Source organism: Lates calcarifer, linkage group LG11, assembly GCF_001640805.2.
Source record: "Lates calcarifer isolate ASB-BC8 linkage group LG11, TLL_Latcal_v3, whole genome shotgun sequence".
Taxonomy (NCBI): domain Eukaryota; kingdom Metazoa; phylum Chordata; class Actinopteri; family Centropomidae; genus Lates; species Lates calcarifer.
Window position 1 is genome coordinate 7294810 of NC_066843.1, and position 24094 is coordinate 7318903.

The 24094-nt window shown below is 39.1% G+C and overlaps 2 protein-coding genes and 1 long non-coding RNA gene across 6 annotated transcripts in view; 1 reads left to right on the plus strand and 2 right to left on the minus strand.

The window, feature by feature from the left end:
• Positions 1 to 387: 387 nt before the first annotated feature.
• Positions 388 to 12529, minus strand: LOC108902979 (uncharacterized). Its single transcript, XR_001964168.2, has 6 exons — positions 12157 to 12529; positions 9364 to 9424; positions 7826 to 8291; positions 6922 to 7387; positions 6036 to 6482; positions 388 to 741 (listed from the first exon to the last, which is right to left on the minus strand). It is a non-coding gene; the product is annotated as an uncharacterized LOC108902979 (long non-coding RNA).
• A 683-nt stretch (positions 12530 to 13212) lies between these two features.
• Positions 13213 to 15646, plus strand: aanat2 (arylalkylamine N-acetyltransferase 2). Its single transcript, XM_018705030.2, has 3 exons — positions 13213 to 13648; positions 13918 to 14072; positions 14172 to 15646. The coding sequence occupies exons 1-3, from the start codon at positions 13483 to 13485 to the stop codon at positions 14475 to 14477; spliced, it is 627 nt and encodes a 208-aa protein (XP_018560546.1). The 5' UTR covers positions 13213 to 13482; the 3' UTR covers positions 14478 to 15646.
• Positions 15118 to 24094, minus strand: part of rhbdf1a (rhomboid 5 homolog 1a (Drosophila)) — a 34262-nt gene continuing 25285 nt past the window's right edge. For 3 of the 4 annotated variants that reach the window (XM_018705004.2, XM_018705002.2, XM_018705003.2), the window contains exons 4-19: positions 23564 to 23671; positions 21924 to 22137; positions 21515 to 21721; positions 21285 to 21407; positions 21019 to 21182; positions 20360 to 20611; positions 20147 to 20258; positions 19973 to 20047; positions 19714 to 19875; positions 19432 to 19532; positions 19279 to 19342; positions 18553 to 18647; positions 18386 to 18461; positions 17931 to 18031; positions 16402 to 16555; positions 15118 to 16206 (exon numbers count right to left, since the gene is read on the minus strand). In XM_018705004.2, coding sequence (XP_018560520.1) covers positions 15787 to 16206; positions 16402 to 16555; positions 17931 to 18031; positions 18386 to 18461; positions 18553 to 18647; positions 19279 to 19342; positions 19432 to 19532; positions 19714 to 19875; positions 19973 to 20047; positions 20147 to 20258; positions 20360 to 20611; positions 21019 to 21182; positions 21285 to 21407; positions 21515 to 21721; positions 21924 to 22137; positions 23564 to 23671 — 2428 coding nt within the window. In that variant the 3' untranslated portion in view covers positions 15118 to 15786. The remainder of the gene's footprint in view (positions 16207 to 16401; positions 16556 to 17930; positions 18032 to 18385; positions 18462 to 18552; positions 18648 to 19278; positions 19343 to 19431; positions 19533 to 19713; positions 19876 to 19972; positions 20048 to 20146; positions 20259 to 20359; positions 20612 to 21018; positions 21183 to 21284; positions 21408 to 21514; positions 21722 to 21923; positions 22138 to 23563; positions 23672 to 24094) is intronic. The other variant, XM_018705006.2, reaches the window with a different exon arrangement.

A 24094-nucleotide genomic window follows, 5' to 3' on the forward strand; every position in this document is an offset into this window, starting at 1 on the left:
ATAGGTCTAAAAAGAATAAGGATAAAACATTTTTTAAAAACTTAAAAACTGGTTTTATAAATAAAGTTAAAACCTTTAATATATATAAAACAAATTTAAATAAGCATCACACCCACAAAAAGTTAAATACAAAACCTTAAACAATAAGTCTAAGGAACAATTAGAAAGCCTTTGAAAATATTTATATATATTTAATATTTAAAACTAAAACATAAGTATGAAATATTAATAATGAATCAAAAACCCTTGAAAATATGTCTGAACAATGAGTGTGAGCCCTTTTAAAAGTTTAAAAGCATAAAATAAATATAAAACCTTAAAAAAAAACATTTTTGAAATGTTTAAAAATAGGTCTAAAAAATAAAATGCATTAAAATGATGTGTATAACATCAGTTTCAAAAAAGAGAAGTGCAACTCGAAAGTTAGACACTTTATTCCGGACATTTAACAAATGACAGCAAAGATAATGACAGACAGTTGACCACAAGGAAACACTTATTAGAGCTGATTAGGATTAATGTATTTATGAGCACAGGTGTTTAATAAAGACATATTAGTCTTGCGCCCATGACTGCATTACATATGGTAGAGAAACACAAAGTGTTTTTACTTGAAGAACAGGAGACCAACACAGTTTACAGCAGTTAGATGGTGGAGCTCTTTTATCTAATTAACAGCTTCATAACACTTTTGTTTTCTTTCATCTATTTCAGGTCTTCAGCTGCTGTCGTCTTCTCCTCCTGCAGAGACAAGAACATGTGTTTATCACAGAAACTGACATTTCCTTAAAGGAGCAATCTTACCTTTGTTTTCCACAGAAACACACAAATTCACACCTCTATACAGTGCTTGTGGAATAGGTAAAATTTTGTCATTTCACTTTGGTATTTTGCTAGTAGTATCAGTACTGAAATCCAATCTATTACTGTGTACATAATCCTGTTTATACTGTTCATATTGTTATTTTATATCATGCCTTTTTCTATTTGTGCTGCTGCAACACTGAATTTACATGCCATGGGACTAATAAAGGATTATCTTACTCAAATAAATTCTTCTGAACACTGAATATTTTCCCAGTCTGTTTAATATTGTATGAAAGTGAATATTTTTCTAAACTACAACATATTTTCACATTTTTAACTTCTTATTATACTATGACATTTTTGAAAGGGAATATTTTTAGCCAAAGCCCCCTTGTAGCTAGAGGTTAGGGTAAGGTTTTGTGAAAACTTATTATACTATGACATTTTAACAGTTTTTGATGCCTTACTATACTATGACATTTTTTGATACCTTACTATACTATGACATTTTATGGCCATTTTTTTAACACCTTACTATACTATTACATTTTAACAGTTTTTGATGCCTTACTATACTATGACATTTTTTGATACCTTACTATACTATGACATTTTATGGCCATTTTTTTAACACCTTACTATACTATTACATTTTAACAGTTTTTAACGCCTTACTATACTGACATTTTTTGACAGTTTTTGACGCCTTACTATACTATGACCTTTTTTTGGCAGTTTTTGATACCTTACTATGACATTTTTTGACAGTTTTTGACGCCTTACTATACTATGACATTTTTTGATACCTTACTATACCATGACATTTTTCAACAGTTTTTAACGCCTTACTATACTATGACATTTTTTTGACAGTTTTTGGCGCCTTACTATACTATGACATTTTTTTGATGCCCTACCATCCTCTGACATTTTTCTAAAGTTTTTGACACCTTACTATACTATCACATTTTTTGAACATTTTTGATGCCTTACTGAACAGTTGTTGCGTTGGACAGTTGATGTAAAGGTGCTTGTGAATTACATGAAGGCCTCTGTCTTGGTATGAAAGAACTTCTTGACATGACATTTTTTTGACAGCTTTTGATGCCTAACTGTACTATGACATTTTTCAACAGTTTCTGATGTCTTACTATACTATGACATTTTTTGATGCCTTACTATACTATGACCTTTTTTTGGCAGTTTTTTTAACACCTTACTGTACTATGACATTTTTCAAGTTTTTGACGCCTTACTATACAATGACATTTTTTGACAGTTTTTAACGCCTTACTATACTATGATATTTTTTGACAGTTTTTGACAGCTTACTATACTATGACATTTTTTGGCTGTTTTTTTAACACCTTACTATACTATGACATTTTTTGACAGTTTTTGACACCTTACTATATTATGATATTTTTTGACGTTTTTTGACAGTTTTTGACGCCTTACTATACTATGACATTTTTTTGATGCCCTACCATCCTCTGACATTTTTCTAAAGTTTTTGACACCTTACTATACTATCACATTTTTTGAACATTTTTGATGCCTTACTGAACAGTTGTTGCGTTGGACAGTTGATGTAAAGGTGCTTGTGAATTACCTGGAGGCCTCTGTCTTGGTATGAAAGAACTTCTTGACATGACATTTTTTTGACAGCTTTTGATGCCTAACTGTACTATGACATTTTTTGACAGTTTTTGATGCCTTACTATACTATGACATTTTTTGATACCTTACTATACTATGACATTTTTCAACAGTTTTTAACGCCTTACTATACTATGACATTTTTTGACAGTTTTTGATGCCTTACTAAACTATGACCTTTTTTTGACATTTTTTGTTGCCTTACTATACTATGACCTTTTTTTGGCCGTTTTTTTAACACCTTACTATACTACGACATTTTTCAACAGTTTCTGACGCCTTACTATACTATGACATTTTTTGATGCCTTACTATACTATGACCTTTTTTTGGCAGTTTTTTTAACACCTTACTGTACTATGACATTTTTCAAGTTTTTGACGCCTTACTATACAATGACATTTTTTTGACAGTTTTTGATGCCTTACTATACAGTGACATTTTTTTGACAGTTTTTGATGCCTAACTGTACTATGACATTTTTTGGCCGTTTTTTTAACACCCTACTATACTATTACATTTTAACAGTTTTTGATACCTTACTATACTATGACTTTTTTTGATACCTTACTATACCATGACATTTTTCAACAGTTTTTAACGCCTTACTATACTATGATATTTTTTGACAGTTTTTGATGCCTTACTATACTATGACATTTTTTTGACATTTTTTGTTGCCTTACTATACTATGACCTTTTTTTGGCCATTTTTTTAACACCTTACTATACTACGACATTTTTCAACAGTTTCTGATGTCTTACTATACTATGACATTTTTTTGGCAGTTTTTTTAACACCTTACTGTACTATGACATTTTTCAAGTTTTTGACGCCTTACTATACAATGACATTTTTTGACAGTTTTTGATGCCTTACTATACTATGACATTTTTTGACAGTTTTTGATGCCTTACTATACTATGACATTTTTTGACAGTTTTTAACGCCTTACTATACTATGATATTTTTTGACAGTTTTTGACGGCTTACTATACTATGACATTTTTTGACAGTTTTTGATGCCTTACTATACTATGACATTTTTTGGCTGTTTTTTTAACACCTTACTATACTATGACATTTTTTGACAGTTTTTGACACCTTACTATATTATGATATTTTTTGACGTTTTTTGACAGTTTTTGACGCCTTACTATACTATGACATTTTTTTGATGCCCTACCATCCTCTGACATTTTTCTAAAGTTTTTGACACCTTACTATACTATCACATTTTTTGAACATTTTTGATGCCTTACTGAACAGTTGTTGCGTTGGACAGTTGATGTAAAGGTGCTTGTGAATTACCTGGAGGCCTCTGTCTTGGTATGAAAGAACTTCTTGACATGACATTTTTTTGACAGCTTTTGATGCCTAACTGTACTATGACATTTTTTGACAGTTTTTGATGCCTTACTAAACTATGACCTTTTTTTGACATTTTTTGTTGCCTTACTATACTATGACCTTTTTTTTGGAACACGTTTTTTTTAACAGCAGTGCTTACTATACTATGATTTCCATTTTTACCTTACTATACTAGATTTCAGTGACGCCTTACTTTGATGCCTTACTATACTATGACCTTTTTTTGACAGTTTTTGACGCCTTACTATACTATGACATTTTTTTGATGCCCTACCATAACCTCATGACATTTTTCTAAAGTTTTTGACACCTTACTATACTATCACATTTTTTGAACATTTTTGATTGCCCTTACTGAACAGTTTTTTGCGTTGGACAGTTGCATGTAAAGGTGGCTTGTGAATTACATGAGAGGCCTCCTGTCCCTTGGTATGAATAGAAGCTTCTTGACATGACATTTTTTTGACAGCTTTTGATGCCTAACTGTACTATGACATTTTTTGACAGTTTTTGATGCCTTACTATACTGATGACATTTTTTGACAGTTTTTAACGCCTTACTATACTATGATATTTTTTGACAGTTTTTTGACGGCTTACTATACTATGACATTTTTTGACATTTTTTTAAGGCCTTACTATACTATGACCTTTTTTTTGACATTTTTTGACGCCTTACTATACTATGACCTTTTTTTGACATTTTTTGATGCCTTACTATACTTTGACATTTTTTGATACCTTACTATACATGACATTTTTCAACAGTTTTTAACGCCTTACTATACTATGATATTTTTTTGACAGTTTTTAATGCCTTACTATACTATGACATTTTTCACAGTTTCTGATGTCTTACTATACTATGACATTTTTTTGATGCCTTACTATACTATGACCTTTTTTTGGTAGTTTTTTTAACACCTTACTGTACTATGACATTTTTTTGACAGTTTTTGATACCTTACTATGACATTTTTTGACAGTTTTTGACGCCTTACTATACTTTGACATTTTTTGATACCTTACTATACCATGACATTTTTCAACAGTTTTTAACGCCTTACTATACTATGATATTTTTTGACAGTTTTTGACTCCTTAATATACAATGACATTTTTTGATAACCTTACCATACTCTGACATTTTTCTAAAGTTTTTGACACCTTACTATACTATCACATTTTTTGAACATTTTTGATGCCTTACTGAACAGTTGTTGCGTTGGACAGTTGATGTAAAGGTGCTTGTGAATTACATGGAGGCCTCTGTCTTGGTATGAAAGAACTTCTTGACATGACATTTTTTTGACAGCTTTTGATGCCTAACTGTACTATGACATTTTTTGACAGTTTTTGATGCCTTACTATACTATGACATTTTTTGACAGTTTTTAACGCCTTACTATACTATGATATTTTTTGACAGTTTTTGACGGCTTACTATACTATGACCTTTTTTTGACATTTTTTGATGCCTTACTATACTATGACCTTTTTTTGGCCGTTTTTTTAACACCTTACTATACTATGACATTTTTTTGACGGTTTTTGATGCCTAACTGTACTGACATTTTTTGATGCCTTACTATACTATGACATTTTTTGGCAGTTTTTGACACCTTACTATATTATGATATTTTTTGATGTTTTTTGACAGTTTTTGACGCCTTACTATACTATGACATTTTTTTTGATGCCCTACCATCCTCTGACATTTTTCTAAAGTTTTTGACACCTTACTATACTATCACATTTTTTGAACATTTTTGATGCCTTACTGAACAGTTGTTGTGTTGGACAGTTGATGTAAAGGTGCTTGTGAATTACCTGGAGGCCTCTGTCTTGATATGAAAGAACTTCTTGACATGACATTTTTTTGACAGCTTTTGATGCCTAACTGTACTATGACATTTTTTGACAGTTTTTGATGCCTTACTATACTATGAAATTTTTTGATACCTTACTATACTATGACATTTTTTGGCCATTTTTTTAACACCTTACTATACTATGACATTTTTTGACAGTTTTTGACCCCTTAATATACAATGACATTTTTTGATAACTTACCATACTCTGACATTTTTCTAAAGTTTTTGACACCTTACTATACTATCACATTTTTGAACATTTTTGATGCCTTACTGAACATTTATTGTGTTGGACAGTTGATGTAAAGGTGCTTGTGAATTACCTGGAGGTCTCTGTCTTGGTATGAAAGAATTTCTTCATTGTACGAAGACTCTCTGTGATCTTGGACTATATCTCTGTGATCGTGGACTACGTCTCTGTGATCGCGGACAATGTCTCTGAGATTATGGACAAAGTCTCTGTGATCATGGACTATGTCTTTGTGATCGTGGACGATGTCTCTGAGATCATAGACGGTGTCTCTATGGCCATTGACAATGTCCCTGATCGCGGGCAGTGCCGTCAAATCGGTGACCCCCGTCTCCGCCGATTCTATCGCAAGGTCTCTACGAAGCATGGACAATGTCTCTCTCATCTTTGACAAGGTCTCTGCAATCATGGACAATGTCTCTGATCGTGGACGATGTCTCCCTCATCCTCAACAATGTCTCTCCGATCATGGACCATGTCTCTGCGATTGTGGACGATGTCATTGACAAAGTGGTGATACCTGGAAGAAATCAAAGCGAAACATACAAAGGAAAATGATCAATACACTACTACCTATTCCTCATCAACAGTTTAACCATGAAAACACAGATAAATATTCAACATTACTACAAAAACTGTCAAAAACTGTCATGGTATAGTAAGACATCAAAAAATGTCAAAAAATGTCATAGTATAGTGAGACGTCAAAAAATGTCGAAAAATATAGTATAGTAAGGGATCAAAAACTGTTGAAAAATGTCATAGTATAGTAAGGTACCCAAAAACTGTCATAGTATAGTTAGACTTACTATACTACGACTTACTATACTATCACATTTTTTGACATTTTTTGACCGTTTTTGACACCTTACTATACTATCACATTTTTTGAACATTTTTGATGCCTTACTGAACAGTTATTGTGTTGGACAGTTGATGTAAAGGTGCTTGTGAATTACCTGGAGGTCTCTGTCTTGGTATGAAAGAATTTCTTCATTGTACGAAGACTCTCTGTGATCTTGGACTATATCTCTGTGATCGTGGACTATGTCTCTGTGATCGCGGACAATGTCTCTGAGATTATGGACAAAGTCTCTGTGATCATGGACTATGTCTTTGTGATCGTGGACGATGTCTCTGAGATCATAGACGGTGTCTCTATGGTCATTGACAATGTCCCTGATCGCGGGCAGTGCCGTCAAATCGGTGACCCCCGTCTCCGCCGATTCTATCGCAAGGTCTCTACGAAGCATGGACAATGTCTCTGATCATGGACAACGTCTCTCTCATCTTTGACAAGGTCTCTGCGATCATGGACAATGTCTCTGATCGTGGACGATGTCTCCCTCATCCTCAACAATGTCTCTCCGATCATGGACCATGTCTCTGCGATTGTGGACGATGTCATTGACAAAGTGGTGATACCTGGAAGAAATCAAAGCGAAACATACAAAGGAAAATGATCAATACACTACTACCTATTCCTCATCAACAGTTTAACCATGAAAACACAGATAAATATTCAACATTACTACAAAAACTGTCAAAAACTGTCATGGTATAGTAAGACATCAAAAAATGTCAAAAAATGTCATAGTATAGTGAGACGTCAAAAAATGTCGAAAAATATAGTATAGTAAGGCATCAAAAACTGTTGAAAAATGTCATAGTATAGTAAGGTACCAAAAACTGTCATAGTATAGTTAGACTTACTATACTGCGACTTACTATACTATCACATTTTTTGACATTTTTTGACCGTTTTTGACACCTTACTATACTATCACATTTTTTGAACATTTTTGATGCCTTACTGAACAGTTATTGTGTTGGACAGTTGATGTAAAGGTGCTTGTGAATTACCTGGAGGTCTCTGTCTTGGTATGAAAGAATTTCTTCATTGTACGAAGACTCTCTGTGATCTTGGACTATATCTCTGTGATCGTGGACTACGTCTCTGTGATCGCGGACAATGTCTCTGAGATTATGGACAAAGTCTCTGTGATCATGGACTATGTCTTTGTGATCGTGGACGATGTCTCTGAGATCATAGACGGTGTCTCTATGGTCATTGACAATGTCCCTGATCGCGGGCAGTGCCGTCAAATCGGTGACCCCCGTCTCCGCCGATTCTATCGCAAGGTCTCTACGAAGCATGGACAATGTCTCTGATCATGGACAACGTCTCTCTCATCTTTGACAAGGTCTCTGCGATCATGGACAATGTCTCTGATCGTGGACGATCTCTCCCTCATCCTCAACAATGTCTCTCCGATCATGGACCATGTCTCTGCGATTGTGGACGATGTCATTGACAAAGTGGTGATACCTGGAAGAAATCAAAGCGAAACATACAAAGGAAAATGATCAATACACTACTACCTATTCCTCATCAACAGTTTAACCATGAAAATACAGATAAATATTCAACATTACAGCTGAAACAGAACATTTAACAAACATTAAAGGACTGTTTCAGAAAATGAACAGTTGATTGTCATCAACCTCTGAAGAACCAACAACAAATATTTGGGAAAAAGTAAAAATGATTATTAATTGTGTGTCTAATCACTGAAGCAATCATCTATGTTACTGTGAACTGCACAACAATAATAAACACTATCACTTAAGTACATTCTTGAATGAAGGACTTTAACTTCTGTTGTTCATTATACTTAAGTAAAAAGTCTGAGCATTTCTTCCGTCACAGAGAGTCACATACAGAATCATTTTTTCACATTTCTTCTTATTAACACATGCGTCATTATATCCTGTAAAGATGGTTTCAAAAACACCTCTGACCAGCTGTTAAAATTAACACACTTATGAACAACTCACTCATGTGAGTTTTATTGGTAGAACTGATACTGTTTTGTATGGTGTGGTCTAGTGTGTCTAGCACATACACATCATTAAGAATTTCTGATCATGTACAATCAAACTGAAATTAAGATTTCAATCCCATTTAATTGATCCTTAACAACAACAATCCAAGACAGAAAATTTGGCATTTGTTAGTTCTGATGTGTTTGATATTGTTTGGGGGGAAGGTGAGCAGAGCTACAGTCAATTTGTCCACAGACAAAACACTGACAACTATTCTGATACATATTTTTTTTTTTTTGTCATATGATAAATAGTAAATACTGTTGATTAAGCAAAACAAGACATCTGAAAGTCACCTTGAGCTCTGAGCAATTATAACTAATGCTTTTTTCTGATTTAATAGACACAATTAATCAGTTCTTATTATATTCAGTACTAAATTAATTAAACACCAAGGTTTAAGCTGGGATTTACCCAGTGAAACACAATGAAAAAAGCAAAAGCGATCGCTGACATTAATAATTAAGCTCATCAACACATATTTTTCAGACTAGGTCAATGTTTTGGACACATACTTGTTGGTCTGTAGGTGATGCTGGTGTCTCTGTCCAAACTGCAGCAGCTGGACAAGTAGACCTGGAAAACACAAGTACAGTTGAACACAAGTAACATTTGAAACACTGATTAACTAATACAAAATAGTGATGGAAACGTTTTACCACTAAAACCCACACAGTGCAGGAGAACAGAATAGTGAAAACACAAAAGGCTCAACAATTACAAATAAAACTTGACTGACCGAAAAGAGAAAAGCTTTTTTTTTTTAATCTGAAAGAATACATTTGACTTTAAAAGTTTAAATTTGATTTAATGATTTCTAACTGTAATCTCAGCTCATACATTGTTGAGGGGCACAGAGACAAAATATAGTTTTCAAGCCTTTAACACCAAACTATACTAAGTCAAGCATCAAGTCAAAACAAATTACTAATCACTAGGGGTGGGACGTGCCACAAGATCTCGTAATATTAAAATACGACGGTAATTATCGGCATGTGAAAAGCTGCTTCATGAAACAGCATCCAGTTGCAACTAGCATAACCAATGAAATTATGGTGCGTACCAATTGTATTTAGAAGTCAGAATTTCTGAGTTCCTAGGCAACTGGAACACCCCATGGAGTTGGATTTCCAACCCAGAAAGTCGGACAAAACCCACCAGCCCCGACATAAGAGTCAAAGATGGCTGCTACTCACGTCAATAGCAGTGAACACTCTGCTAATCTTACAGTTCTGTCTTATTAGCTTCACGTTAAGTCAGCCATACACGTACTACTGTTCAGTTTTTATCTGTTTACATGTTGCTACGCCATTTGTATGAGCAAAACACCGCGTAAAAGCGTTGTTCTCAACTGGTATTGCTAACAACGGCTAGTATGAGATGCGTTTGAATCGGTTCACGTCCATGGTTTAACGTTACGTTTTTATGAACAGTTAAATTTGAACTTGTGTATTTAGCATCCAGCCTCAATTGCTTTCGGCAAAAAGCAGCTCCAAAGCTTGTTTTAGCACCCTGGCTTCTTCTGTCTCACAGTAGTGACAAACCGAAGCGGCGTTCCAGATGTCGGTTTTAATCTGTTTTCTGACTTCGTTTCTCCGCCTCTCTGCGCTCCCCCAAACAACGGCAGAAAAAAAGCCAATTGGCCAGTGGATTCTGTACCGCCTAGCAGCTGCCTCTGATTGGCGTTATCACGGGGAAGGCAGGATACCGATAAAGTTCGGATCATGGATGTATTATAAGAACTGGATACGGTGATTCCAATGCCTCTTATAGTACATCCACGAGTCACAGTGATTGGATATTTACTGACAGCTTTTTAGTTTAGTTTACGTTAACTTTTGACATATTAATTTTGTGGGTAATGTATTAAAATGTGTTTGCTTAACTTCTAAAATTTTGATTTGAGGGAGCAAGACATTTTTTTGGGGGGGGGGCTCTTGCCCTTCTGTAGAGCCGGCCTGATCACAAGTACCCTCTGTACTTGGAACCTCTCTCTCAAACTCACTGAGCCTCAGAAAGATTGAACTGATATCCTCAGGGTGAATTTGAAGCAGCCACTTCTAGGCCGGCAGGACTTTATGACCACAAACAAATTAACCATACGACAAGCACCCTTCACACGCGGAGCCTCTCTCTGAGCACTTTTCAGTCTTCACTTTTGGTGTTATACTTCAAAAATTCACTGACTCTCATGAAGATCAAACCCACATCCTCCCAGTCAGTCTTCTAACATCTCTAAGTACCAACAAGAAGATGGATTAGAACCAGCGACTCCAGGACCAGCATGAATTTATGGTTGTAAACAAATCCAACATGCCACCAAGTACCCTTCACATTAAGAGTTTCTCTCTGAGCAACAACAGCATAATTTATTTTGTACATAGCCCTCTGTTCTGTTATCTACTTGCATGGAAATATATGTATGTATCATCAAAAAGGTTCTGTGAAAACATAAATTTCCTCCAATTTTGAACATGCTTGACAACTATAAATGTCCATTTCAAATTGAAAACTAAGGCTAAATCCATGGCTATCAAAGGCTCAGCAGGTATTGTTGAGGGCCAGATTTTTACTGTGTATATACTTGATAATGGTGACTGTGCTGGTCAAGCAGGCAACACAACTGTCCTGTAAAATTTGTTTTAACAAATACAACACGTACATTTTAACAGCTGGCTGATGAGTGACAGTTCACTTTAGGATGAATGTTCCAGCTATCTGACACTTTAAATCTGTGTAAGGTGTTTCATATTTCAAACGTAATTACATTCTTCTGCAGTAATGATTAACTGTTGTTCTCTCCTCAGCTGGACCAACAGGTGTATACCAGTGTAAAATTTAACGAGTATTCAGTTACACTGTGGCCTTGAGCTTGCCTATAAAAACATAATACACTGTGAAAATGTGCTTGCAAGTGTATGTATACGTACACATGCACACACACACACACACACATGCGGTGAATGAGTTCAGGGTCTATGATGCCCTCTGCCAGAGAAAGTCAGTAGGTGATGTTATACTGAATGTGTGTGAAGTACAAGTTTAATCTTTTATCACCTGTCATACAGTCTTGAGGCGTTCCTAAACTCTTTTTTAATGTATTATCTTGTCTATAAAGCTGAAACATGTTTCTGGGATCACAAAACTCAACCTTGTCATTCGGTTCGCTCTAACAGGCTGTTTTAAGAGGCCATGAGGAATTATTTCAAATACTGCCCCTCCTCCCTCCCTCCTCAGGCCACACAGACTGACAAAGTTGCAGGTCAGAAAAGGTCATTTCATCTCTGTACAACTGTGTATGTGCTTACCTCTAAATCTGATGATCTCACGAGCAGGGATCTTGTCATGTTTGCGATTGGCCAGCTGTCCAGATGACGTAGTAGATGACTTGAAATAAAGGAGATTTCTCATTCATCACTGGAGGGAAGGCCAAAAGAAAGCAGTGGGACAAAACAATAATCCTGAAAACGAGTCTATTTTGGTTTGATCTCTTGAGGCTACAATAAACAACATTAAGGCAATCCAGGCGATTGTGGTGTGAAGCCAGTTTGGCTGTAGAGAAATAAATAAGCTAAGACCAGTTGAAAACAGGTCAGATAAACAATCTCTATTTGTTTATTTTGAGTATTTTGCAGATAAATGTCAAGGAAAAGCTGCTGGAACAGTTAATTACACCAATAACACTCCTGCAAACATATTCAACTGTTGGTAATCAACTAGAAGACAGGGTCATGTTTTCCTTTGGATGAGAGTTAATGATTATATCTCAGTAAAAACAAATTTTATTTAGAGTGAACTCAAATGTCCTTTCCAGACTCTACTGTGTTGACAGTCTGTGTAAATAGGTTTACCTCAGGCCAATCAAAGCAGGTGCTCTCTCATTTAATTAGTCTGTGCTAAACCTCTTTGAGGCATGAAATCATCCCAACAGCAATCCACACAAATCTCCCCCTGTCACTCAGTACAGTTGAATTAGCCCACATGCCCTTGGTGTCCAAAAACACACATATCATCACATCCAGTTGCAGTACGTTTTGCTCGGACCCACCCTGAAAAACACATCTGAACGCTCAGTGCCAGTGGCATGTGTTAGTGTACATTTTTTATATACTCACCACACAGTAAATAAGTGAAAATACCAGAATTTTCATAGTTAAGGTATGGCAGATGTGCAAATGCTTGCTCATATGAAATTAAACAAAACAAACTAATTAAAATTTGCACAATTCTGCAGCTACAGAGCTGTCTGTCTCTCAGCTTGGCTGTTTTAAAAATTAGATGATTAGATAGATACTTTATTGGGAAATTCACACATCAAAAATATAATTAAAATAGGAAATACCCCCAGAACAACATCCATGTCATTTGAGAGCAGGGGATTTAGAGACTTTGGGGATTTATGAGTTCAGAGAGAAGGAGGAGGAGGAGAGAGCAGAAGAGACAGAAAGGTCAGCATCTTGCCTGCTGAAGTTAGTTACATTATAGTCAGAGCTGCGACACTAGCAGAGAAAACGGGAAGTTTTCTCAACAGGCTTTGAATCCATCAGTGGGAAAGGGTGGAAAAGAGGAAGACAGTCAAACAAACGATCTCTGAGAAATAAGCAGAACCTTCAGTCTTGCAGTATTGAGGCATCATGACACAGCAGGTCAGCGGCTCACCGTCCCTCAAGCCCTTCTTCCTGAAGACGCCTGTCAGAGTGGTCAGCCCTCTGCGACAAAGACGACACACGCTCCCCGCCAGCGAGTTCAGGAACCTCACGCCACAGGACGCTATCAGTGTGTTTGAGATCGAGAGAGAAGGTAAGAATAATCAGAATATTTCTGAAAAACTGAACCTGCTACACAAACCTAGTGGATGTTTTAACAGTTTGTAATATCTGGTGAGAACTTGACTGACTTTCCACATGTATTTGATAAAGGACTATACTGTATTTTCCATCCTGTCATTGGGGAAAGTTTAAATGTATGAAAACTTAATTTTAACTTGAAAGAGAACACATTCATTCTTTAAACATCATTAGTCTCAGGATGTAACCCTCTGTATAAACTGGTTCTTTTCATCCCTGCAGCATTTGTCTCTGTGTCTGGAGAGTGTCCACTTACCCTGGATGAGGTGCTTAACTTCGTTAGTCAGTGCCCTGAGCTTTCGCTGGGTTGGTTTGAGGAGGGGCAGCTTGTAGCTTTCATCATCGGCTCTGGCTGGGACAAGGAGAGGCTTTCACAAGTATGCAATTGTACAGAAAATCTGTAAAGTGGCTCTGATTTCTGCTCTGCTCATTGTGTTTTGGATCATTAATGCTTCTATATAATCTCTCACCTCCAGGAGGCTATGACTCAGCACGTCCCAGACACCCCCACTGTGCACATCCACGTGCTGTCGGTGCACCGTCACTGTCGCCAGCAGGGCAAGGGCTCCATCCTCTTGTGGCGCTACTTGCAGTACCTGCGCTGCATGCCGGGCCTCCGCCGAGCTCTGCTGATTTGCGAGGACTTCCTGGTGCCCTTCTACCTCAAGGCCGGCTTCAAAGAGAAAGGGCCGTCAGCCATCTCCGTGTCCACCATGCACTTCCTCGAGATGGAGTACACGCTCGGTGGGCAGGCATACGCAAGACGGAACAGCCGCTGGTAGTCCCTCAGAAAGCCCTAAGCTGCCCTTACTCTGCTTACTCACCTCTAAAATGGACTCAGGGCAGAAAAAGATTAAGAAAAAACAGCTGACAGACAGACAGAAGCACAGGGCCAGTATTAACCAGTGGACTGGGTTCAGCATACCAATGTCAGCAGCTCACAGTATCCCTGGACTCCCTGAACAAGGAGTAAAGGACTATATGTGCAGCCACAGGACAACAAGAGTGGATTCACGTCCTCATGCAAAGAAATGAACCAGTGGCTTTGCAGATGTATATCAGACATCAAATTATATTCCTTTTGTTACCAGTAGAATAACAGCTTTGTAATCTTAAAATTATTATTTGTTTAATTCACACTTCACGGTTTGTAATCAAGGCAATCAACAGAAAATGTCATATAAATGTATTAAATCTTGACTGACATGAGTACTAAGTTCTATTTTTGTAAACCACGTAAATCAAAAAGTGATGAATTCAGTGTCATTACTGTAAGAAAGTTTCATTTGAGGACCTACATACTGATCTTGCAGCCACTTACAATGCTTGATTTGTCAACTGAAAAATCTGTAGCATAAATTTTCTGTTTCTATGTTGCTTAACTTGAATAAATTCCTCTTCAAAGAAAAAAGTCACAGACCATTTTAATTTGTAGATTTTTTTTACTGTTGTTTTTTCAGTTACATGTGAGTAGACAGGTAGCTAAAACACTACCGTGTTCAAAAACAATCATCACTTCTTGAGAAGCAATAAACAAATAAAAGAAAACATTCGAGTGCTCAGCATAATGTAACAAAAATATGGCAGTAGTTGGTACATTTATCAACAAGGCACCAAAGGTATCAATATTTGATTTTCGTCCCTGCTTCTGTATGAGGTTGCCTGAATAATAATAAAACCTATGTCTGGAGTGTGAATGTAAAAAAAAAATAAAATCCTTCTCTCTGTACCAGCGCTGGTTTCTCTAATTCCTGCCTCATGTGTAAAGGGCAGTAGGGAGCTTTGATGAGGTTCAGAAGTGCCATACCTTTGTTTCACTGGACAGTGAAGGAGTGACAATGACTGTCGGTGAACAGGGAGGTGATTAAAGGAAGTTCTTAGGGTGAGTGGCATAGGTATTCATACTGACAGAGTTTAAAAAAAAAAAAAACACAAGCATATTGTCAAAGTTCACAGAGTCAGAGAAGGGGGGGTGGCGGTCCCCAGCCACACAGGAGCAGAGTGGAGACACAGACTGGCTGATCTCATCTGTCAGTCCACATCTTTTGACCTGATGCCTTCCCCTGTTGAGCTCACGCTGTTCCACACGCTTCAGTGAAGGTGAGCGTTGAGGTCGTACTTCTCGCAGAATTTGTCCGTGAAGGGGATGCAGGTGAGCAACTCACACCATTCGCACTTGATTGGGTAGACGTAGAAGAGCACCACGAGGCCTGAAAAGAGCCCGACAAACACCAGCAGGAAGACAATGATCTGACAGCGTTTGCGGTACAGGTCCATGCGGCCGAAGCTGATGTAGGGCAGGAAGGCGAAGGACAGGAAGAAGCCAGAGATGAAGCCGCAGATGTGGGCGAAATTGTCGATCCACGGCAGTAGCCCGAAGGCAAAGAGGAAGAGCACCACGCACAGGAGCTTGGTGAAGGCCCTCCAGGGCTGGGCCAGGATCTGCCAGCTTTGAAACAACTCCACAAACAGGCAGGCCAAGATCCCGAACTGAGAGCCAGCTGGACCCACCTGAGGTAAAGACAGCAGAGGGAGAGGTGAGCCAGAAAAAAACATCTGAAAATGTTTATTTATGACATGATTTAAAAAGTCTTTGTATAATGTAGTGTTGTTAATATACAGCCAGAGAGAAATCTCTGACACATAACATGACTCATAAATACACTCTAATATTTCATTAAGTGTGGGGATTTAACAGGTGATCACCTCTGCTCTGTAGGGCAGGAAGATGGCTGAAGCTAAGTTGCCAGTGATTCCACTGAGGATGTAAATGATTGAGATGCGCAGCCAGCCCGCCAGCTTCTCCAGGTCCCTCAGGATGGTCATCTGGAAAGCCACCGACACCAGGCAGTGAAGGATCCTGGGAGGGGAGTACAGATGAAGTGGACAAAGTGCTCATGTGTGTGTGCAATGTGATGTTTGTGTGTGTATGTGGGTGAAAAGCCGCACGTGTCGGGAAGATAATCCCTCTGTGTTGAAGAGGCAAAACCCCTGAACAGCCGACCAGGGGATGACTTTGCTCATCAACAAAATCGGTCTCTATCTCGTTGAAGCTTAATGAGTTCGTGTAGCGAGGGCACTTTGTTTAATTACTCAGGAGACAGATAACAGACAGCATGAAGATGAAGCACCACTCCTCTTAGCCGTGAGGTCAGCTCTTTGCACCGACTGACTGACAGGTCTATACCACACCAAAGTAGTGCTGTCGGTCTGGTATTTACAGCATATAACTACAGGTGATGAATGAGCTCATCAGCATGCATTTATTTATTTTTGGCATTTGTCATTTTGTTTGAGCAACTCTAGCTATAAGCACATTGTAGGATCACAAGCACTGCTGGTTAACCTCATAATTACAATATTACAATATTTGTTGTATGATACAAACAAGTGACAAAGAAAAAACCAACATGAAGTATCTTAGTAGAGTGTTGGGCCACCAGGAGGCGCCACAACAGCTTCAATGCACCTTAGCACTGATTCTACAAGTCTCTGAACTCCCTCATTTAGATGATTGTGGTGAAGAGTGCTGTTTAAAACAAATCTCCCAAAGGTGTTCAGCTGGGTTGAGATCAGGTGACCGTGAAGGCCATAGCAAATGATTTACATCACTTTGTCATCCTGTGTCTCCAGTCATTTTTCAGGTTTTTTCCTTTAATTTGTCACCCATTTGTAGCATTGCAATGTATATAACTATCACTGAACTGCTCCCAACATTATTTCACCATTGTTTGCACTGTCATACATAAATGTTTCTATATGTAGACCCTCTGTAAAATCACTATGCGCCTTTTGTTAGTATCTTTGTCCTCTACATATTAACTGAATGGCATTTGTGCACCATTTAAGTACATTAACACTAGTTACAGACAACTGGAGTCATTTTCCTTGTATATACCAAACATATTTGGTCAATAAACCAAACTGACTCTGATCTTTTACACATCCTGTTCCTCATTGCTTGGAAACACTGATCTGGCCTGAGACAAAGCAGCCATAATTGCTTAACTGTGCTCCTGGTTAGCAAGATTTGCTTTTATTTGCACTACTGGGTACACACTGAGAGTTTCTCTTTTTTTGAACATTATTCTGATTGAAAATGACTTTTAAAAAATAGTTACAAAAAACTAATTATGTCCAAAAATCATTCCCTCCTCTTTGTCTGTTTCATTTTCCAGGTAAATCTCTTGATTAAGCAAAATTATTCATCAAGGTCCTGACAGCTGCTGACTCACCCAGCATGCAGGAAAAGTGAGAGCCAGAGCCTGTAAAACTGATCTGGGATCTCAGGATTGAGGAAAGGCAACAGTCCACACACATCATCCATGCAGTGCACCTGAAGAAGGGCAGAGCAAAACAGTATGAATTAATGTCCCTCAGTCATACTGAAGCTTAAAACCACAAAGACATATATAGAGGAAAGAAAAAATATGACACCTACTACTGAAGTGACAATCAAAGATCACAGATAACATGCATGTGAAAACACACTCCTACACACTGCTTTTATAGAGATGTCTGGTTAGTGTTCCCCCCAATCTGTTTTTGTATTCAGGAAGTACACAAAACAGTGTACCAGAGTGAAACAGAAACACAGGCAACACTAATTAAATTTAGCACACAGCTTCCCCTTTTTTTCCTGTGAGAAAATGAAATGTCTAATTTGTGCGTACTGAGGAGAGATGCTTACTTGAGAGCAGAGAGTAGCCTCCTCATGAAAGTAGCCCTTCATGAAGTCACAATATTCCCGGGATGTGATTTCACACCTTGAAGAATACGAGCAGCAGTTAGTATTCTACTAAACGAGTTATGTTTCAGACTAGAACAGGACAACTGTTTCACATAAGCTCTCCTCACCTCCCTTTGGTTCCAATGCAGCAGGGTCGGCCTGTGATGGTACAGTCTATATGAGGCATGTTGGTGTGGTTCCCTGTGTTGTACCTGGTACAAATCTAAAAGTCAGAGAAGAGGGACAACAGTCAAATCACTCAAGTTTCATCTATTGATCTATAATTTACAGGAAATATGGTCACAGTCTCTCCCTCTGTTGACTTTAACTAAAAGTCAGGACATTGTGATGTCGCATTGAAGCTGACCTTTGACCTTTGGGACAGAATCAATTCCTAGCTTCATCCTATTCTACTCAAATTATGTCAGAATTAACATATAAATTCTTGAGTTAATGGGTTTTGTTAGGGCAGTGACTTTGACCTTTGACCTGTGACCACCCATATCTAGTCAGTTCATCCTTGAGTCAAAGTGAACGTTTGTACCAAATTCGAAGAAACATAATTCGTCCAGCCACTGCCTGTTTTGATGGATTTGTATTGTTTCATAATTCATCATTGAGTTCCATTCAAAACAAAATAGTACAGTATTTACCCTGGGGCAAAACCACATTTGCAACTCTGTACAACCAACAAACCAGCATGGTTAAACTGAGTATAGACAGATGTAATTTTAATCTGTGTAATTTCTAAAAAGTTAAAACACAGATAAATTATTCCTTGAAGTTAGAAATTTTGATCTATAGGTTTGAGTTTCTATATGTCTTAATACCAGATAAAGTTTCTCTGTACTCACTGGCCACTTGGTGATGTCATCAGGCCATTCGTGAGGTGATACCGAGGCAGGCTCTAGACATATCCTGTAAGGAAGGAAAACGACATGCATAGATGACCAACTGATGTCAGTTAAATGTAATTTAATAATGGAATAACTTCCAGTGTGTCATACCTGGGGTCCTGATGGCACACTGAGCCATACTGTCTGTTTTTACCATCTAACTGGGGAGTGCTGGAATGCCTCGGCCACTTCACCCACACAGCTAGAGTGCTCTAGAAAAAAAAAAGAAAAAACACACACACACACACACAGAGAGAGAGAGAGAGAGAGAGAGAGAGAGAGAGAGAGAGAGAGAGAGAGAGAGAAGGGATTAAAACTTCCCACGTCTTCAACCTGTATTTGAATCATAAAGGTCAAGTGACACAAAACAAAGAAGTGGGTTTGTTTACGGACCGAGCATTCCTCCTCTGAGGTTTGGACACAGCCAGAGCGATCGTTCCGCACGCAGCAGGCAGAGTTGCGTTCGATAGCTCTCTTTTCCCTGATAAGTTCATGCACCTGCTTGTCCTGCCGCATGCATGGAGAATATTTGGCCCCCAAGTGGATCAGAGCTTCCTAACAATGCACAGACATTTACACAATTATTGCTTTTGCTATTTATTTTTTTTATCTGTAACACTATCAAAAACAGGACGCAGAAGGGAGCGCTCACCGAACTCGGCCCGATCCAGAAGTTCTCCTGCTGTACGAACTTGACATTTTCATACACCCCTTTGTTTCTTAAAACCTTAATCAGAAGACATCCAAATCACAAAGAATGAAAAATTAAGAGGAGCGACTTGTAATGAGATGAAAATATTGTGATGGTTTGTGGACAGAGACTCACAGAATCAACCGTCTCATGCTGGGAGAAGCCCACTGGTGCAATGCCATAGATGCATACAGCCAAGATAGTGATGAGCAAATGGACAAAGGTGATCCAGTATGTAAAAAAAGGCCTACAGAGAACACAGAACAGAAGCACTCATCATCCATCAGTGTCATCCACAGAGGGCGGCAGAGAGAGGGAGCTCATTAGATATATGGAGCAGTGCAGTACCTATGGTCATCCATGTCCTCTATCTGCCTCTTGACGTAGCTGTCGATACGCTTGCGGTAGGTGCGGTTTGTGAGCTTCCCTACCATGCCCAACCCATAAGGCCTCTTCTCTCGGGCAAAAAGCTTCTTGACAGGCACGACGATGCGCTGGCCGCGCCGCTGCCCGTTAACGCTCACCACCTCCTGCCGCAGGGGCACCTTTGGTGGTCCTGGAGTTCCTTCTTTGGCCTTACGCCACCCTCGCTCCAGAGGTCTGTGAGAGGTAACAGGGTAGATGAAAGGGAGAGACAGAAATGAAGACAGGTTTAAGAGCTTAATGATGATGAAATAAGATGACATTCTCTCTGTTTTCTGTCTCATTTCATTCGTTACCTGGGCCTTTTGAAATTGATTTTTAACGCTTAGTACTGCTTAGAGTTAAAGGGTATCATGTGGCTATATCACCAACAAGATAATGTTAATAATATTACAATAATATTCATATTTGTGTCAGGTTGATTATTGCACTTTATATTGTACAACTGACTGCTGTTGGTTTGACATTTTGTGCAGTTCTTATGGGAAGACCGATTCATTTAAGATATCAGTGTTAATCATGATTTCAAAAATGTTTCTGTCAACACAACTTGAATGACTAACACTGCAGCCACAGTAACTCACAGCATGAGGTGACTTTTCTCCAGCTCCGTTTTATCCAGGGCGCTGCCAGTCAGTTCCGTTTCATCCTTCTTGCTGCTGGGCTCTGCCTCTTTCATGGCCGCCTCAGACGGCGACTCGAACACCTCGTCTGCGTACGTGGACAACTCCTCCTGCATCAGAATATCCTAGAAAGAAGAGAGAACACAGTGGAGAGGAAGTAGTCAGCGGCGTGCCAAAAGGCATAAAGCATGCCGGGGGTTTTCAAAATATTGTTTCTCCTGCATTACTCTGGCAAAGAAGGATGTGTCCAGTTCATCTGGGAAGTCGACCACATCTTCCTCCATGAAGCTGGCAGGGGTGAAGCTTCGTCTTTGGGCCCGTCTCAGAGTGCTCTCCCGTAATGAGCGCCCCTGGGAAGCATGCAAATAAACATATAAGCATTCACTGCACTTATTTTTGCAAGCACTGTATGTATTTGTATTTAATCTGTTCAGTGGATTTTATCTCTCTCACTCACCTTGACCAAAGCTGCCGCGGCCCTGAAGCTCATCTTCGCCACAGACTCCCTCTTGCGTCGGCGAGGCAGTCGGTTGAGACCTGAGCGGGAGCTGGTGAAGGAACAGAGGGAGGCAGCTCCGGGGGTGATGGGGGTCTGAGGCACGCTGTAGCCGTCCACCTCCTCCACCATACGGAAGGCTCGCCCTCGTGCCAATGGGTCCACAATCTGAAAACCAGTGGGTTCCAAGTGGGACCAAGTTAGAAAGAGCATTCAACACACACTGTAAAAAAGACCAATTTAACTCAAGAGACAGACTCTAAGGAGAGGTTATAATGCACCTGTGTGCCAACTTGACATCCCAGAATATCAGTTTAAGAATAATCAATACCAGTATTTGCAAATTTAAATTTCAGGTGTCTTCCTTCACCTTTTGCATGCCATGCTGTGAGGAGGGGACGTAGAGAGGAGGCGGGGTCTCAGTGCTGGTTAAGGAGATGTTGTCCTGGCTGGGCAGATCCATCTCTCGGATCACTTGCGGCTTCAGCTTCCCGTAGCGCAGGCTGCAGTGGCGCAGACTTTTCCTCTGCCATTTCTGGGTGGCGTCGCCATCCTTGCTGACTCCAAACCAGTCCGCTGTTCCCCTGACACCACAAAACACTGGACCTTTCAGTTCTGGGTCACAGAACTCACATACATGCTTGTATTTCCCAACAGGCAGAGATTAAATCCCATCTGGCTGGGTGAAACTCGCAAAAAAAAAGATAGAGGCACTTGTGGATGAACCTCTTACGAGCTCTCTATATGAAGGAGTGGGTCGGCAAACATGCAAGGGACTGATAACCCGCACTCTCTAGGATGTGAAAAAGTGTCCTAGATAGTGAAAGTAGCAGGGACCGTAAAGGGAACAAGCCTGGGCATGTTTCTGTCCATACACGCCAGGAAAGGTAGACATAAATTCTAACACACTGTGGGCATGGTGCAGTCACACACTCCCAAAGTCTACATGTTCAAAGAAAGAGAGCGCAAGAGGATTACTGTAGTTCTGATGCAAATAAAATCCAACTTATTCAGATTTTCCTAATCTTAACTGACACCAGCAGACGGCAAATCCAATTAATGCAGAGAATGAGGGATTCTTCAAAAAGGTTTTATTTGCGTCCTACTCCACTCTCCATATTGGCCCATTTCGCCAAAAACCTTGATGAATACACACACATGCAATCACATTGTTGAAGTTGAAGCCCTAATAAGTACCAGAGCAAACAATGTTACTGCACCCCGAGGCCAGGAAGTGGAAGTGGAAACATTCTTCAAAGGAAAGTACAGGCAAACTAGCTGGGTTTTTTTTCCACTAATTACCAGCTGCAGAGTGAATGTTGAATGAAGTCAGGTTAAAATTTATTTCCTCACCAGCTCAGCTCACCATTTCTTTCAGTGAATAATTCTCACTGGTCAGTTTTTTTTAATGTGTCAGTGATTGAATAGCTAATATTCTAGCATATGTGTTCCTGTTTTTGCAGTGGACATGCACTCACTAATCTCGGTTTCAATGGTTGGACCTAATCATCGTGGCTCAGCTGTATCTAATGAGTGTCCACTAAAGAGGCCGTGATGAGACCTGGCTTACTAACAAGTACCGCTCAGAGTTGAGATGGATGCTGTTTGACAGATGTGTAAGAAGAGGACTGACCCCTCTCTCTGTCAGTCTTTATTACAGTAGCTAAGAAATAAAGGGGAACTTGTAACAGGGAAATGACAGCTTTTGGTTTCGTGTCCTCTTGTGATTCATTTAAAAAGAAATCTTTGTGGCAATGACATGACTCACAGTTGCCAGTGACTGAGTGAGAAACAACAACAATTCTCGAGAAGCTTGTGATGTGGGCACAGCATATGACACTTACTGTCAGAGTGAATTAAAAAATCACAATTTCAAAGCAACATTGGCAAAATCATGTCAGAATTAACACTGAAAGCTAAACATATATGGTACATACTCACTCCTCATTGTAAACAAGTAAAAACCAAAACCTAACACCTTTCAGTCTGGTGGGGGACTTCCTGCCGTACCTGAGCAGGGTCCTGGAGAGTGAGTGGTGTTTCCTGGTGCTGCGGCGAGCAGCTCGCTGGCCCTTAATGGGCACCGTGTTAATCCGCTCAAAGTGTACCCTTCTGCTGCTGTGACCAGGCAGAGCAGGGTCCGGAAAGGAAGGCGAGCAGGGACAGAGGGAAAGAAGAAGGAGGGAAGAGAAAAGACAACAACAGGCAGTGAGAAGGAAAAAGTGCAGCTGGAAAGTGCTGTAGCCATCATGCAGAGAGAAAGCAAAGCAGACTGGTAAGGTTAAGACTTTTCATTGAGAATTACAACATTAGGAAAGTTAATACCAGGCAGATGATACTCAGGTTGTTAATCAGAGACAGGCATGCGATTTGTAAAAAGGTAAGGAAAGCAGACACTGTAGATATATAGAAAGGTTTTTTTTTTACATGCCATGAAACATCAGGCTGCCAATATCCTCCATTTAGCTTGTGAATCTCATATAAGCCTGTGCTGCTTGAACTACATAGCATATATAATCAGTAAACTCAGGGCACACAAGG

Excerpts from the sequence above, each read along its gene's own strand:
- aanat2 (XM_018705030.2), top strand. The coding sequence starts at position 13,483 with ATGACACAGCAGGTCAGCGGCTCACCGTCCCTCAAGCCCTTCTTCCTG. Across the intron at positions 13,649-13,917 it reads GTTTGAGATCGAGAGAGAAG|CATTTGTCTCTGTGTCTGGA; the intron begins GTAAGAATAATC and ends TCATCCCTGCAG. Across the intron at positions 14,073-14,171 it reads ACAAGGAGAGGCTTTCACAA|GAGGCTATGACTCAGCACGT; the intron begins GTATGCAATTGT and ends TCTCACCTCCAG.